At 33.4% G+C, this 14,964-nt stretch overlaps 3 protein-coding genes, 1 long non-coding RNA gene and 1 pseudogene across 5 annotated transcripts; 1 reads left to right on the top strand and 4 right to left on the bottom strand.

Moving 5' to 3' along the window:
• Nucleotides 1-59: 59 nt before the first annotated feature.
• LOC110700425 (cytochrome P450 CYP72A219-like) lies at nucleotides 60-3,355 on the bottom strand. Of its 2 annotated transcripts, XM_021877967.1 has the most exons (6): nucleotides 3,206-3,355; nucleotides 2,435-2,662; nucleotides 1,760-1,977; nucleotides 1,323-1,567; nucleotides 848-1,244; nucleotides 60-762 (listed from the first exon to the last, which is right to left on the bottom strand). In XM_021877967.1, exons 2-6 carry the CDS (start codon nucleotides 2,529-2,531, stop codon nucleotides 337-339), a joined length of 1,383 nt encoding a protein of 460 aa, XP_021733659.1. In that variant the 5' UTR covers nucleotides 2,532-2,662; nucleotides 3,206-3,355; the 3' UTR covers nucleotides 60-336. The 2 variants fall into 2 exon arrangements, with proteins under 2 accessions (XP_021733659.1, XP_021733658.1); XM_021877966.1 differs by lacking the exon at nucleotides 3,206-3,355 and having other exon boundaries at nucleotides 2,435-3,116.
• LOC110700431 lies at nucleotides 2,776-6,089 on the top strand. The gene is made up of 3 exons (XR_002507214.1): nucleotides 2,776-2,864; nucleotides 3,452-3,521; nucleotides 6,006-6,089. It is a non-coding gene; the product is annotated as an uncharacterized LOC110700431 (long non-coding RNA).
• Nucleotides 3,520-6,420, bottom strand: LOC110700428 (cytochrome P450 CYP72A219-like). Its single transcript, XM_021877969.1, has 5 exons — nucleotides 6,044-6,420; nucleotides 5,445-5,659; nucleotides 4,967-5,211; nucleotides 4,492-4,888; nucleotides 3,520-4,390 (listed from the first exon to the last, which is right to left on the bottom strand). Exons 1-5 carry the CDS (start codon nucleotides 6,324-6,326, stop codon nucleotides 3,965-3,967), a joined length of 1,566 nt encoding a protein of 521 aa, XP_021733661.1. The 5' UTR covers nucleotides 6,327-6,420; the 3' UTR covers nucleotides 3,520-3,964.
• Nucleotides 6,421-7,052: 632 nt separating this feature from the next.
• Nucleotides 7,053-9,442, bottom strand: LOC110700429 (annotated as a pseudogene).
• Nucleotides 9,443-10,231: 789 nt separating this feature from the next.
• LOC110700878 (putative F-box protein At3g49980) lies at nucleotides 10,232-11,538 on the bottom strand. Its single transcript, XM_021878461.1, has one exon. It carries the CDS (start codon nucleotides 11,366-11,368, stop codon nucleotides 10,232-10,234), a length of 1,137 nt encoding a protein of 378 aa, XP_021734153.1. The 5' UTR covers nucleotides 11,369-11,538.
• Between the last annotated feature and the right edge of the window lie 3,426 nt (nucleotides 11,539-14,964).

Below are 14,964 nucleotides of genomic sequence, written 5' to 3'. Positions count from 1 at the left end.
ACGTTGGGATGTTTTAAAACAAGGCACAATATCTATAGAAGCCTAAAACAACACACAAGTTTCAAAGCAATAAGCAACCGGACATAGAGTGTAAATTTCATTAATCATTCACCCTCTAAAGAGCTTTCTTTTGAAATTACATAGAATCTCTAGTGAACACTAGAACGACAGTAAAACAATAGTTGTGTCTAAAGCCAAAAAAACTTAAGAAGTCTAGGAAAGCAGTAGAAAGACATTTAAAACATACTAAGAGAGTTGGATTTTAACACTTGGACTAATAAGTGAAATTACTTGAGGGTTATCAACAGTAATATAAAAGTATCTAAATGCATATCATCATAGCTCGTGTAAAATTATTTGAGCACCATGTTGAGGCTGTAGAAACAGAACAGTTGTGGGTGCATGAACATAGGAAGGGGAAAGCTCAAAGGAAAAGCGTTGTAGAATCATGGATAATGCCATTTTTGCTTCTAACATGGCAAATCTTTCCCCCATACATATTCTTGGTCCCCAACCAAATGGAAAAAAGGAGTTATTTCCTTTTGTTGCCTTGGATATACCTTCAGCAAATCTGTCAGGTTTGAATTCCTGCGCATCATCACCCCAAATTTCATGATCTCGGTGGACGGAATGCATTGAGAAACTGATCAATGTGCCTGAAGGAATTGATAGTTCCCCTAGACTTGTAGACTTATAGATCTGTCTTGTTACTCGTGGTACTGGTGGATAGAGTCTCAGGACTTCATATAGTATCATAGTCACCTAAAATGAACATATTATGTCATTATGTGATGAAAGTTTTAAATATTTTTATCACTCATTATCATTAGAAAATAACTCAACTTACTGTCTTTAAATGGTTCAAACCATCAAATTCTGGCACAGTATCCCCAAATGTCTGCAAGACTTCATCTCGTGCTCGGGCTTGCCAATCTTGGTGCTTGCTCAACAATATCAAAGTCCAAACTAGTAGTGCTGAAGTAGTTTCTTGTCCAGCAAAGTAGAACAATTTACACTCGTCAATCACCTCTTCAATACTCATCCCAACATGCCGAAACTTTCCATCGCCAACAGCTTGTTGCATTTCTGTATAATTAGAATTCAATAGGATATCCAACAAGTCAGACTTTGCCTCTTCTCCAGCTTCAATGGCCTCTTTCCTCTTGTTGATAATTGTACGCAGTGATGTATGTATTTTATCTTCAGTTTCCTTAAACCTCCTATTTCTAGCTGTTGGAATGTATCTGCACAGAAGGAGCAGGATTAAGCCCCACTCTTCATAAAAAATCTGTGGAAATTTGTAGGCTGCTATTAATTAATACCTCTCTCCTGGGATATAAACTGATTGTATCATAAGAAGTGCTAAATCAGCCTGGTCCTTGAGAAGTTCAAAAATCCTTTGTCCTTCCTCATAGTTGCTACCAAATGCTGCTCTAGAGATCACATCAGCACTGAGTTTCACTAGGTCAGGCCACACATCTACCTCACCTGAACCCTTTTCAGCTACTACCATCTCCCATTTGTTAATGATCTCTGCACAACTATCATGGAATGCTGGTAACATAAGCTGTAACAAGCATCATAAGCTAATTGTTACCATCCAAAAAGTTTCATTCCTAGTATATTACTTGTATAAGCTAGTATCTCATGTACAATTAGACTGATTTCTGTAGACGAAATGGTCAGTAGGTGAGTTGTCTTAGATTGTGCAAACTCTTACCGTATCTAACAAAAGTTAAGTAGAAGTGTAGGGAGTGACCTTTAATTTCTCCATATGGAAAGCAGGGTTGATCAGTCTGCGATGTTTCACCCATTTTTCTCCTTCTAAGTTGCTCAGCCCTGGAACAAGTTTTTTCAAAATGGGGTTCACCTTTGTCTTTCGAAATTCGTGCATCTTTGTCAAGCTCTCTCTGATCATCTCTGGCTTTGAGATATTTATCATCGGTACAGGGCCGAACCAAAGAAAGTAATCCTTTCCTACAGTAAACACCAACCCAAATCAATCTATATCACTAAAGCAAATGGTCTTTTCACTTTCTTTAACATTCACTCTCCTCTTCTTTAAGTGTGTGCCTAAATTGAACATGTCATCTAAATAGAAACGGAGGAATTATGAACAAATATCTGTAATATCCTCATACAGAGTACGAGTAATAATTTAACTCAAACCTAGTCCAACCATTCACTATTTGAGACTATGTGACAAGTCTGACATCTAATTTCCGGATCCTATAGCTGTATTATCTGACTATAATTCCAGACCAAAGGAGTACTTGCAATAATTTTAGCTGGATCAAGAACAATTCTACTTACTCCGTACATTTGAATCAATCTGTTCTATTTTTTTTGGTCAGTCCATCTTAGCAGCAAAAGTATGGTGCAAGTCCATCCCCTGATCAAAAAATCGTTATATGCATAAAATTAGATGATTTACCATATGTTGTGAGGTGATGATGGCGGAGAGGTTCCACACGCGAATAATGATCATCAGAGAAGCTGGTCATTGGGGTCTTCAAGGCCAGAGTTCGCATTGAGGCGAAATCTTTAAGGTCTCCAAATAAGAGTCTGTAAGAATTACCTGAAAATCCTTGTTGTCTGAGCAATTTATCTAGCTTCTTGGGCCTCAACCATACCCAATTTACCACTTTGATCAACACTGTCACTACCAATACACAGACTACTGTTAATAAAACAGAGCTTGTTGATGCCAATTCCATTTCTTTTCTTTTTTTTTATGGGTTTTGTAAATTTTATGCCCAGATTTCCTGTTTAAATAGGAGATTTTTATTTTCTTTTTTTGTTCTGACTAAGTAAAAACAGGGGATGCAACTACGCAAGGGATGATGTCAGATCATTCAAATGAGGTTGGTTTTAAATTTTAATCCCATCAGCCTTTTTAAAAAAATTATATCTTGTATTTATTTAGGAAAAGTCTCAATAAAATTAAAAGAAAGGGTTTTTTTTTCTTTATTTGTTGATTATTGACCCTTTTAATGTTTAACGGGAGGAATATTGAAGGTCTAAAGGAAACTGAGAAAGACTGCATTTTGATTTCAAAGTCTGATACTTTTATTTGTGAACATGTGCAAGACTTTGTTTATGTACGCCTAAGGATTGATGCAAAAATAGAAACTTACCTATATGTAGGGATTGCTAACCAAATTTTAGTTAGTTTTTGTTGATTTTTCTATCTTGTATCACTTACCTTAGCTCCAAACAGCATAGCTTCCTATCGGCAATCTTAATTTTTAAAAAATTTCATCTGATGTATATAATTGTTAAAAATTTTGGTGGTTCATCCTAATAGTTGCACACTTGCAGTCTAGTCTTGTTATATGACTCAATAATCTGAAATAAAGTTTTTTTTTTTGTTTTCTTTCTTTGATTTTCTTGTATTCTTCTTGATGTAATGACGAAAACTCTCACTTGTGTGTATACTGGTGATTGGCAGATATTAGTAGGAGTCAAAGTTGGTGGCTGGTGTAAACGTCAAAGCAACAAAGGGCATTATATTATTTGAGGTAAAGATGTGATCAGGACTTTGCTTTCTTAGAAGAAAGACTTTTGCACATTTGGATTATAGGTTTACTCTTTTAGTTTAATTTTGTTGTTGCATTGCTTCCGAAAATTATTTTTTCATTGTTTCTTATTAATCCTTTCATTATCAAAATTGGAACTTGACAAACTAAGATTTTAATACAAAAATTACTAAAACTAAAAATCAGTTTAAAGCTTACATATCTAAACTCTGTTCATCCAATCATTACAGAGTTTTAAATGAATCTCCAGTTTATTTCTGGTTATTGAAGAAAATGCATAGTTTTAAAAATGATTTTAACATAAAGTATGAAGTTCAGTTGTGTTTTTGCCTTTGAAAAGATGAACAATACAAACTTATAAAACAATCAAGCCAACTCTTTCTAAGCAAGTAAGCATAATTAAGAAACCTGTGATTATAATACAATCAAAGCTTGTATAAGATTATATGAGCACCATGCTGAGGTTGTAGAAACAGCGTAGTCCTTGGTGCATGAACATAGGATGGTGAAAGCTCAAAGGAAAATCGTTGAAGAAACATGCATATTGCCATTTTTACTTCGGCTATTGCAAATTTTTCCCCTATGCATATTCTTGGTCCCCAACCAAAGGGAAAATATGAGTTATTCCCATTTGTTGCCTTGGAAATCCCTTCAGCAAACCTCTCTGGCTTGAATTCTTCGGCATCATCACCCCAAAGTTCCTTGTCCATGTGGACTATATTCATAAATATAGTGATCATTGTACCTGAAGGAAGTGATAATGTACCTAGATTTGTATCCTTTTGAACCCATCTTGACAACTGCATTACTGGTGGATAGAGTCTGAGTACCTCATACAATATCATGGTTATCTAAAACAAACCAGCCATATTGTTAGAAGATTAGTCAAATTAATATATTACATTATAAAAATGAAACATTGAAAGCATAGGGAAGGGGGGAAAAAACTTACTGTCTTCAAATGATTTAAACTTTCAATGTCAGGCACCTTATTGCCAAATGCTTGCAACACTTCTTCCCTTGCTCGTTCTTGCCAATCTTGATGCTTGCTCAACAGTATCATTGTCCAAACTATTAGTGTTGATGTAGTTTCTTGTCCAGCCAAGTAGAATAGTTTACACTCAGCAATCACATCTTCAAGGCTCATCCCAATATGCTCATTCTTGTTACTTCCAGCAGCTTTTTGGATTTCTTTTGAATTGGAATCCATGAGTATACTCAATAGGTCAGTCTTTACCGCTTTTCCAGCCTCAATCTCCTCTTTCCTCTTGTTAATGATTGCTCGTAATGAAGTACGCATCTGATATTCCAGCTTCTTAAATCTCCTGTTTCTCGGTGTTGGAATGAATCTAATAGCAAGCAGCATGCAGGGTTATATCAAGGCTTACTTCGCTTTTTAAATTTTATACACTATGGTCCTAATTTACCTCATTCCTGGGATATAAATTGATTGTAACATAAGAAGACCTACATCAGTCTGCTGCTTCAGAAGTTCGAATATTTTTTGTCCCTCCTTATAATTGCTACCAAATGCTGCTCTAGAGATCACATCAGCACTGAGTTGCATCAAATCTGGGTACACATCTAGCTCACCTGAACCCCTTTTAGCTATTATCATCTCCCATTTGTTGATTATCTCTTCACAACTGTCACGAAATGCTGGTAGCATCAGCTGTAACAAGCATCAAACTCAAATTATAGCCTGGTAGTTTAATGGCTTGTATAACCAGTAGTATATTACTCATATTAGATGATATGTAATCTAGGAAATCATATAGAGGAGATTCCTTGAATCACCTGTAGTTACAGTTGAAAGGCATGAAAATTCCGTAGTAAAAGAAAAGAATTCATTATGAAAAGTGAATAATTTATATTAGATAATATTAAAGAGTTTATGAGAAACACCTTCAACTTCTCTACATGGAAAGCAGGGGTTATCAGCTTTCGATTTTTGGCCCATTTCTCTCCCTCGAGGTTGACAAGCCCTGGAAAAAGTTTTTCTAAAATGGGGTTCATCTTCAACTTATGAAGCTCTTGAGTTTTGGTGAATGCCTCTCTAATCAACTGTGGTTTTGAGATCTGTATCATAGGTATAGGGCCAAACCAGAGGAAATCTAGTCCTACGTTTATGATAATCATGTATTAGTAATTAGCTCATCTCAATAAACGATATCAAGTAATAATCTGTGTTACGTGTTACTCTATATGTCTTGAAATGTTGTTATTACTTTTGACTTTATTTTGGGGATAATCATTGTCAAATTATTAACAACATTTCAAATCCAAAGGAGTAATTGTTTCACATTGACTTTAAAATCTCCAATGGCTTTGACTTTGAACTTCAAAAATCATTACTTCCTATGTTTTTTTTTAGAACTTGATGGTTAGGCTCTCGGTATATGGTCTAACTAAGTGATATAGCTAAGACATTTAAAGTCAAAGTGTAACAACTAACACGAAATCCAGTATATGTAATGCAGAAATCAGAGAAGAGGATAGATTACCCAGTTTGGGAGCAAGCTGATGGCGGAAAGGTTCCACTCGAGGGAAATAATCATGAGAAAAGCTATCCATGGGGTAGTTTAAGGCCTCAGCACGCATCGCGACAAATTCTTTGAGATCTCCAAACAAGAATCTGTAAGAAGTACCTGAGAGACCTTGCTGTCTGAGCAATCTCTCCTGCTTCGTAGGCCTCAACCATACCCAATTCATCAATTTGATTAACACTGTCACAACTAAAATACATAATACTGAAAGCAGAATAGTGCTTGCTGTCATTTTTTCCATTGATTTATTGATATAGTTGTAAGATTAATTCCTGAAATCTCATGATTTGATGAAATAGGGGTATATATGCTTCATTTGTTATGAGAAAAAGAAAGACAGGTTGCGTAGATTAGAAAGTCAACATCATATTTTAAATATTGTTTTTGGTTGTCATTCTAATCATGTGGATGATGTAATAGGACTATAGGCGTAATTTTTTATTTTGTTGAAGTTTCCATATACGAGGTGGAAGCGTGGAGCTCGTGGAAGTGAATCAATACGAGATTTTGTGTATATATTTTCTTTAATTTTTTTTAATGGGGTTTTTATAAGACAATAATTAAATCCTACACTTGAAAATATAATGCAAACTTATACTCCATAATTTTTAAAGAATATAAAATTAGATTTGAATTAACAATGATAAAAGAACATAAAATGGTGATACGAATAAATAAAATAACAAGAAAAATTATATTGTATGATACATGCTCCTCTTTTTTTTTTTTTTTTTTTTTTTTTGGAAGACTGATACATGTTCTTTTAATTGTATCTAAGATGTAATGGATAGATGCTATGTACTTATGCTTTGATAGGAGTATATACTATGATTACTATCAAAGCCTTTTTTAAGAGTGAAGGATAGTTCAAATGGTTAGAGCTTCCCTCCCGGTTCTCAGGAGATCCTGAGATCGATTCTCTTCTCCACCCTAGGGGAGTTGTGGCTCTCTAAACACCCAAAAAAAACATCAAAGCTTTTTTAGGATTATATAGGCACCATGCTGAGGTTGTAGAAACATCAAAAACCTCGGTGCATGAACGTAGGAAGGTGAAAGCTCAAAGGAAAACCGTTGTAGAATCATGCATAATACCAATTTTGCTTCAGTCATTGCAAATTTTTCCCCTATGCATATTCTTGGTCCATAACCAAAGGGAAAAAACGCGTTATTTCCTTTTGTTGCCTTGGAAATTCCTTCAGCAAACCTTTCTGGCTTGAATTCTTCAGCATCATCACCCCAGAATTCCTTGTCTCGGTGAATCGTATTCACATAGACGATGATCACTGTACCTGAAGGAAGTGATAATGCACCTAGATTTGTATCCTTATGTACCCGTCTTGACATCTGCATTGCTGGTGGATAGAGTCGGAGTACCTCATACAATATCATGGTCATCTTCAACAAACCAACAACAACATTATTAGAACATAGAAGGTAGATCAAATTACAAAAAAAATCATTTTAAACTTACTGTCTTCAAATGGTTAAAATTTCGAAGTCAGGCACATTATTGCCAAATGCTTGCAAGACTTCTTGTCGAGCTCGTTCTTGCCAATCTTGATGCTTGCTCAACATAATCATTGTCCAAACAATCAGTGTCGATGTAGTTTCTTGCCCAGCCAAGTAGAATAATTTACACTCATTAATCAAATCTTCAAGACTCATCCTTACATGATGATTCTTGTTACTGCCAGCAGCTTGTTGGGTCGTTTTTTTTGAATTGGAATCCATGAGTATACCCAATAGATCAGCCTTTACCGCGTCTCCTGCCTTTATCTCCTCCTTCCTCTTGTTAATGATTGCCTGTAATGAACTATGCATCTGATCTTCCAGCCTCTTAAATTTCCTGTTTCTCGGTGTTGGAATGAATCTAAATGCAAGTAGCAGAGTTATGTTAGGCCTTACTTTAATTTGCTCATTAAATTGAATTTGATTAGTGGATTATATGTAGTATAAATTACCTCATTCCTGGGATGTACACTGATTGTAACATAAGAAGGCCTAAATCAGTCTGCACCTTAAGAAGTTCGAATATTTTTTGTCCCTCTTCATAGTTACTACCAAATGCTGCTCTAGAGATCACATCAGAACTGAGTTGCATCAAATCCGGGTACACATCTAGCTCACCTGAACCCCTCTTAGCTACAATCATCTCCCATTTGTTGATTATCTCTTCACAACTGTCACGAAATGCTGGTAACATAAGCTGTAACAAGCGTCAAAAGTAACTTATTAATTACTTTCCTAGTAGTTTGATAGTTCATATACTCAATTAGTTAATTACTTGTACTTGTGGAGATCAAGATGATTTCTTGATTCACTTGTTATCTAATTCAAATGTATGACAAATCCGTATCTAATTGACAGTTCAATAATCCTTTGCTTAAGACAAATATAAATTAGTTTAGATTGTTTTGTTGTGTCGAGTTGTGTTTGTGCCTGAGTTCCTCTATAAAATAAATGGCCCAAGCCTAGCCCTAACCTAGCACACACAGTAACATGTCATGTCATAGACCAACCCGATACCATATTTAATAGTGATGAGTTTAAGGAAATGACCTTCAATTTGTCAACGCGAAAAGCAGGGTTGATCAGCTTTCGATGCTTAGCCCATTTCTCACCCTCAAGGCTAACAAGCCCTGGAATAAGCTGTTTCAAAATGGGGTTGACCCTCACTTTATGAAATTCCTGCATTTTCGTCAACGCCTCTCGAACCAAATGTGGCTTTGAGATTTGTAACATAGGTACAGGGCCAAACCAGATAAAGAAATCTTTTCCTACATACATTGATACCGATCATGTGCTAGAAATTAGTTCATCATTTATAAATTTTTTTCAGAAAATAATGACAGTTAGAAATTTCCTACATGATCCCACGTTATTGTGAGTTTTTTCCTACATACTTCATGATGATCAAACTAATCTATGTTAAACATCCAAAGTCAAAGTGTAGCAACTAAAAAAAATCGAAGAAGTGTATGTACAAATGTACATTCACCCAAGACAAGGTAAACATCAACTTATCAAGTGTAATTCAGAAATTAGAGAAGAGGAAGCTAAGATTACGTACATACCAAGTTTGGGGGCAAACCGATTGCCAAAAGGTTCCACTCGAGGGAAATAATCATCGGAAGAGCTATCCATGGGGTATTTTAAGGGCTCAACACGCATCGCCGTGAAATCTTTGAGATCTCCAAACAAGAATTTGTAAGAAGTGCCTGAGAGACCTTGCTGTCTGAGCAATTTCTCTAGCTTCTTGGGCCTCAACCATACCCAATTTACCAATTTGATTAACAATGTAACAACTAAAAGACATATTACTGATAGCAAAATAGTGCTTGCTATCATTTCTTCCATCTATTTCTTGCTTTTTTTGTAAGATTAATTTACTGAATTCTCAAGATTTAATGAAGCTCTTGATTTCTATAGGAGTATATATGATTCATTGGGTTGTGTAAATCCGAAAGTCAACTCTCGTAATTTTAATTTTGTCTTGGTAATCAAGTAAAGTAGTGTATGTTGATATTGTCGTAACAAGATTAAAATTTTGTTTTTGTTGGAGTATGAAGTTTCTCAATCCGGGGTGGATGCGTCGTGATTCGTGAAGAAACTCATGGATATCTTCCTTAAATTCTTTTTACGCCGAGGTTGCTTAAGACATTGATTAGATCCTAACATATGACACTATTGACATATACGCGTAGTTTTGAAAATAATGTAAACTTAGATTCAATTGAAATAAAAATGAAAAATACGAGTAACATTCAGTAATTCATGATAAAATAACAGAGAAACATGAAAAAAGATTTGCAAAATTAGCTTGTTAAGATCGATCTAACAACTTGTCAATATATTGCTGAAAAGGCGACGCGAGCCATGGAATTAGAGCTTGTTTTGTGCTCTATATCATCCTCATGACCCCATTTTTATTTACAATGAAAATTATTGCTACTAAATAACAGCAACAACTACTAGTCTACTACCAAAAACAGGACAAAAAAATTATCATCACAAGTTCACAACAACTAAAAATTGCTCCTAATTGAAAGCAAAAAAAATATAAGCAAAGCTCCTAATAAAGAAAAAAAAAACAGCATTAATCATGAAATTAAATCTAGCTTATTAAAGTTGAACCAAGTAACTCTATCACACAATATTCTGTTCTCCAAGCAAGACTAAGCTTTCTATATACCTTTGAAGAAATTTTATGGGTAGCCAATTTGTGTTAGAGAGTGTCTTCGATTCTTGATGAAATTCAAGGTTGTACGAACTCGATCCCTTAGGTAAGTTACGAAACCACAGCTCAATCTTGTTACTCGAATACATATGACCTTCAAGCTTGATGTCTACATTGTATTGTTTATTCCAATCATAACCCGAATCGGATTTTTCGCGCTTCCATACACTAGCATGTATTCTTCTACGACCATAATAATAGTCTAAAACTGCCAAACTGTTGTCCAAAACTGCTGAGCATCTCTTGTGTTCTGCTTCCGCGCTACCCTCCTTCATGTCAGGCAATTTGATGCAAGTAAAAGCCTCGCTCGAAAAATCGAAACAGAGAAAATGCGTCAAATTTGATGTCTTCTTCTTATCGACACTTCCTAGCCAATAAATCTCGTTGTCAAGATTTACAGGCGTTACAAATTGTGTAAAATAAATTGTAGTAATTGGAATTTCCCTCTGTTTTGGGTTTAACCACGAATAATTTCGAAGATTATAAACCTTTGTAGCGGTCAAGTATTTCGCCAAATGAAAGGCAATTACCTTGTAAGTCTTACTCATGGAATCAAACCCGAACCCAAACTTCATGTTCTTGTACCACCCTTTAGGTAGAAAACATGGGATTTCCAAGACCTTTCGAATGATTGGATTCCAAAGTACGATTTTCGGGTCGTTTCCATTGAGATGCATTAGTAACACCCCATCAACATAATTGACAACACGGTTGACACTTGAACGGTGGAACATTCTTGGTGTATTGAGTCGAGCTACTTGAGCAAACGTATCGGTTCGACATAAAACCATATCTCCGCGCTCCTCTTGACGGCACAAGTAGTACTCGTTTCGACAACCGGGAAGTGTAAGCTGTTGTTGTTGATGTTGGAGATGAAGTGACACGAAATCTTGATTGGTGATAATGGTGTTCCATTCTTTGCAAACACGCCTTAGTTGTAGTAAACTTGTTACACTGAGTCTTGAAAATATTTTCACAAGTAACTCAGTTGGTAATTCATCGAACACCTTTCTCTTCTTCATCTTGCTCATCGATTGATGATCCATGGACTCGAAATCGACGATGACAACAACGACGACGATGACAATCGATTTCTTTTGAGGTTTTTATGATTGATTGAGGGAAGGAGAAAAACTGATTTTGGGTTTCTTGATTGAATGGAATGTGGTTATGAATTGAACATTGGAATCGAGTGTGTGTGTATATATATAGAGGTTTTTTTTTTTTTTTTTGGAAACAATATAGGGGTTTAGTTAGGTAGGGTATAATAGTAAATTGAGTGGGACCAAATTTCATTGATTAAGCTGATCTTTTTCTTATTTATTCCGTTTTTTTTTTTTTTTTTTTTTTTTTTGAAAGAATGTATTTTTTAAAAAATTTAATTAGACGAGAAGCTGATGTTCTTTTTATAAAGTGATGGTTTTACATTTTTGAAAATTGTTAGTAATTTTTTTTACAAAATAAATTGTGACATGACAAGCTTGTGTGACTCTATGCTTTTGAATTTCAATTTATTAAGGAGTACTTATATTAAGAAATGATAAAATTCTGTGAATAAAAAGATTAATTAATAAGATTGAAAGCTGTATATATATGTCAAGAGTTATTGTGTCTAATAAAACCTCTTATATCTTTCTCGGCCTTTTGGCTAAAATCAAGTGTAATTGTGTTTATACATCTGAGTGTACAGTATACCTATCTAAAGGGTATTTATTTGTTTATTTGATGATAAAATAAATAATCATCAAAATGAGAAAATAATACCCGAGTGCACCATGCACCCGGGTGTATATAACAATTTCTCTCAAAAAATTAGGTTAATGGTGGAAATTCGACAGAAATTTCTCACAAATTTGGGTTTTATAGAAGTATAATATTTGAAAAAACATCTAATTTTTAAAGATATTCCTCTTCAAACAGAATATGTCTAATAATACAATTATATTTGGGACTTAGAAAACAGTTTCACAATACTATGTTGTTTAGTTGATTTAACAAGATGTACCACCATTGTTTTTTTTTAAAAAAAAAAAAAAAAAAAAAAAAAAAGTACCACCATAGTAAGTTAATAAGAAATATAGAGAATTAAAATATCAGTTTAGTACCATTAATTTCAGTTTAACAAAAACATTTTAATTTAGCAAAATATATATATATATATATATATATATATATATATATATATATATATATAATTTGGAAAATCCAATTTATATTCTGCAAAAGGTTTAGTTCGATAGGGTAGTTATGGTAAATTTTTTTTGAACGGAGTTATGGTAAATTGAGTAGGACTAAAATTCTAGAAGTTTCATGGATTATAGCTTATGTTCTTTAATAAAGTGATGGTTTTACATTTTTGAAAATTGTTAATATTTTAAATTGTGACATGATAAGATTATGTGACTCTTTAATTATGGTCTTGAATTTCTATTTATTATGGAGCACTTTATATTAAAAATGACACGCGTAAATCAGTGTTATTAGTGTTTATATTTTGATGATTTCTTAACTTTTTACGATTTTTAAGTGTAAATTTAATGCTTACATGTAGCCCTAAGCTATATATAACATTTTCCTTAAATTTAATCTAAATATGGTATAAAAATTGTCACTTTGTATGTTAAGAGTTCTTTTATTACTCCCTCTGTCCCCTTTTGATAGTCCCTTATGGACAAACTTTAGTCCCTAAATGTTTACCGCATTTGCTTTTTCCAACAACCATTAATATTAATTTTTTACCAAAATTCCCTCCAATTTGCAACAATACTTGTGCAAATTTAAATTTCCCATGTAAATTTTGTTTTCCCATGTACTTTTATTACTTTCTCTCTCTACTTTTTTGCATACCCAATGTCAACTTACTTTTTCAATGTACTTTAACTACTCTTATTTGTGTATTAATTCCCGTGAAAAATGCCCATAAGGGACTATCAAAAGAGGACGGAGGGAGTAAAAGGTTTTTAGAAAGTTTGTCCTGATTTTGGGGTGTTTGGAGGTGGGTCAATGTCGGGAATATAGGTCAATGGTAGAAATTTGACCATCAAGTGTATATATAGAGGCCATGTCTAGTTAGGTTTATAAAATTTACTAGTTTTGTGCCCCGTGCATTGCTCGGGTTGTTTATTAAATTTTGAGATAAATTTTTAATCTATAGGTCATATGTCAAAATTCAAAATATATATCCAATACAAAATTAGTTAGAAATTGATGTAATTTTATGACGATTTAAACTATGTAGTAGGCATGTAAATGACTAATAATAATATTGGTATTTTTTTTAGAGTTATAATCTAATAGGTTTTTTATAATAAAATTATAATTCAATTTATACCTATGAAATATTGGTATTATATCGAAAATATAACTCTCAACTAATAATTTTATCCTAAAATTCTATCAAAATTTGATTGAAAATAGAATTATAAACTAATTTTTTTTTATCCTATGCTATGAAGTCTATCTAAATATATCCAACGTGACACGACACTTGGCGAATTGGAATGTCAAGTGTTACTGTCTCATGGCCTGACTAAAAGTTTAGTTTTATATATTAGTTACTTCCTCCGTTCTTTTATTATTGCACCACTTGTCTTTTTAGGAAGTTTCACAAATATTGCACCATTTTCCTATTTAGGAAAAAAAATATTTGTGTTCACACTACAAATACCCAACATACCCTTGCTTTTTCACACTTACTTCCTCCGTTCTTTTTTACTTGACCCGTTTTGACTTTTACACTATTCAACACCCCTCATTTGACCGTATTTTGTGAATAATATGTAAGGAAAAACATATTTATGTTGGATCATTTTGAATTTGTCTCAATAAGTGCTGTCATAATATATAACTTTTATATTTTTTAATTATGGAGAATTAAAGTTATTAACTGTTAAAGTTTTGAATTGGCAAGCGTGATAAAAGAAACAGATCAAGTAAAGAACAAAGGAAGTACTTTTTAGTTAATCAATATGTCACATGGGCAATTTTGTATTTTTTTACCTTTCTCTCTCTTACTTTTTTCCACTACCAAAATATTTGTACCCAACCCCTACTGTGCAATAATAAAAAACGGAGGAAGTATATGATATGATATGATATGATGTTATTTTAATATGAAATTCTTGTTATTTCAATTTATATATATTTTATTTTAAAATAAGAATTTGTTATTTTATATTTGCATATTGTTTTTTTTTTCAACATTGATCATTTCGTTGTATTCCAGAGGTTTATAAAACTTATGTTAATTTGATGTGAACCTCTTATTATTTCAATTTATATATATGTTTATTTTTTAAATTGGTACATATTATTTTAATAAATGCATGTTTTTTTTATGCATGATGTTGAAGTATGTAAATAAGTGAATAATATATTATTTTAGCAAAATAAACACAAGGTTTTGAGCAAAATAACATGAGACTTAGGCAAAATAACTCAAGTATATTGGGTATGCAGTACCGTGATCCGATCCAGGAGTATATAATACTAACTCTAAAAAAATTAGAAATTATTTTATATATTTGGGTGCACCGTGCACCCAAGAGTGTTCATTTGATGATAAAATAAATAATCATCGAAATGAACAAACAATATCCATGGTGCACCATGCACTCAGGTGTATATAATAATTTCTCTCAAG

The sequence above is a fragment of the Chenopodium quinoa genome, unplaced genomic scaffold, assembly GCF_001683475.1.
Source record: "Chenopodium quinoa cultivar QQ74 unplaced genomic scaffold, ASM168347v1, whole genome shotgun sequence".
NCBI lineage: Eukaryota > Viridiplantae > Streptophyta > Magnoliopsida > Caryophyllales > Amaranthaceae > Chenopodium > Chenopodium quinoa.
The sequence above is the reverse complement of the archived record's forward strand: the minus strand, read 5'-3'. Positions and strand labels throughout refer to the sequence as shown.

Coding starts and splice junctions, on each gene's coding strand:
- LOC110700428 (XM_021877969.1), bottom strand. CDS start 6,326: ATGGAAAAAATGACAGCAAGCACTATTCTGCTTTCAGTATTATGTATT. Junction 5,212..5,444: donor TCCATGTAGAGAAGTTGAAG/GTGTTTCTCATA, acceptor TGCTTGTTACAG/CTGATGCTACCAGCATTTCG. Junction 4,889..4,966: donor ATTTATATCCCAGGAATGAG/GTAAATTAGGAC, acceptor GCTTGCTATTAG/ATTCATTCCAACACCGAGAA.
- LOC110700878 (XM_021878461.1), bottom strand. CDS start 11,368: ATGGATCATCAATCGATGAGCAAGATGAAGAAGAGAAAGGTGTTCGAT.
- LOC110700425 (XM_021877966.1), bottom strand. CDS start 2,717: ATGGAATTGGCATCAACAAGCTCTGTTTTATTAACAGTAGTCTGTGTA. Junction 1,978..2,434: donor TCATCACCTCACAACATATG/GTAAATCATCTA, acceptor TGTTTACTGTAG/GAAAGGATTACTTTCTTTGG. Junction 1,245..1,322: donor GTTTATATCCCAGGAGAGAG/GTATTAATTAAT, acceptor CCTTCTGTGCAG/ATACATTCCAACAGCTAGAA.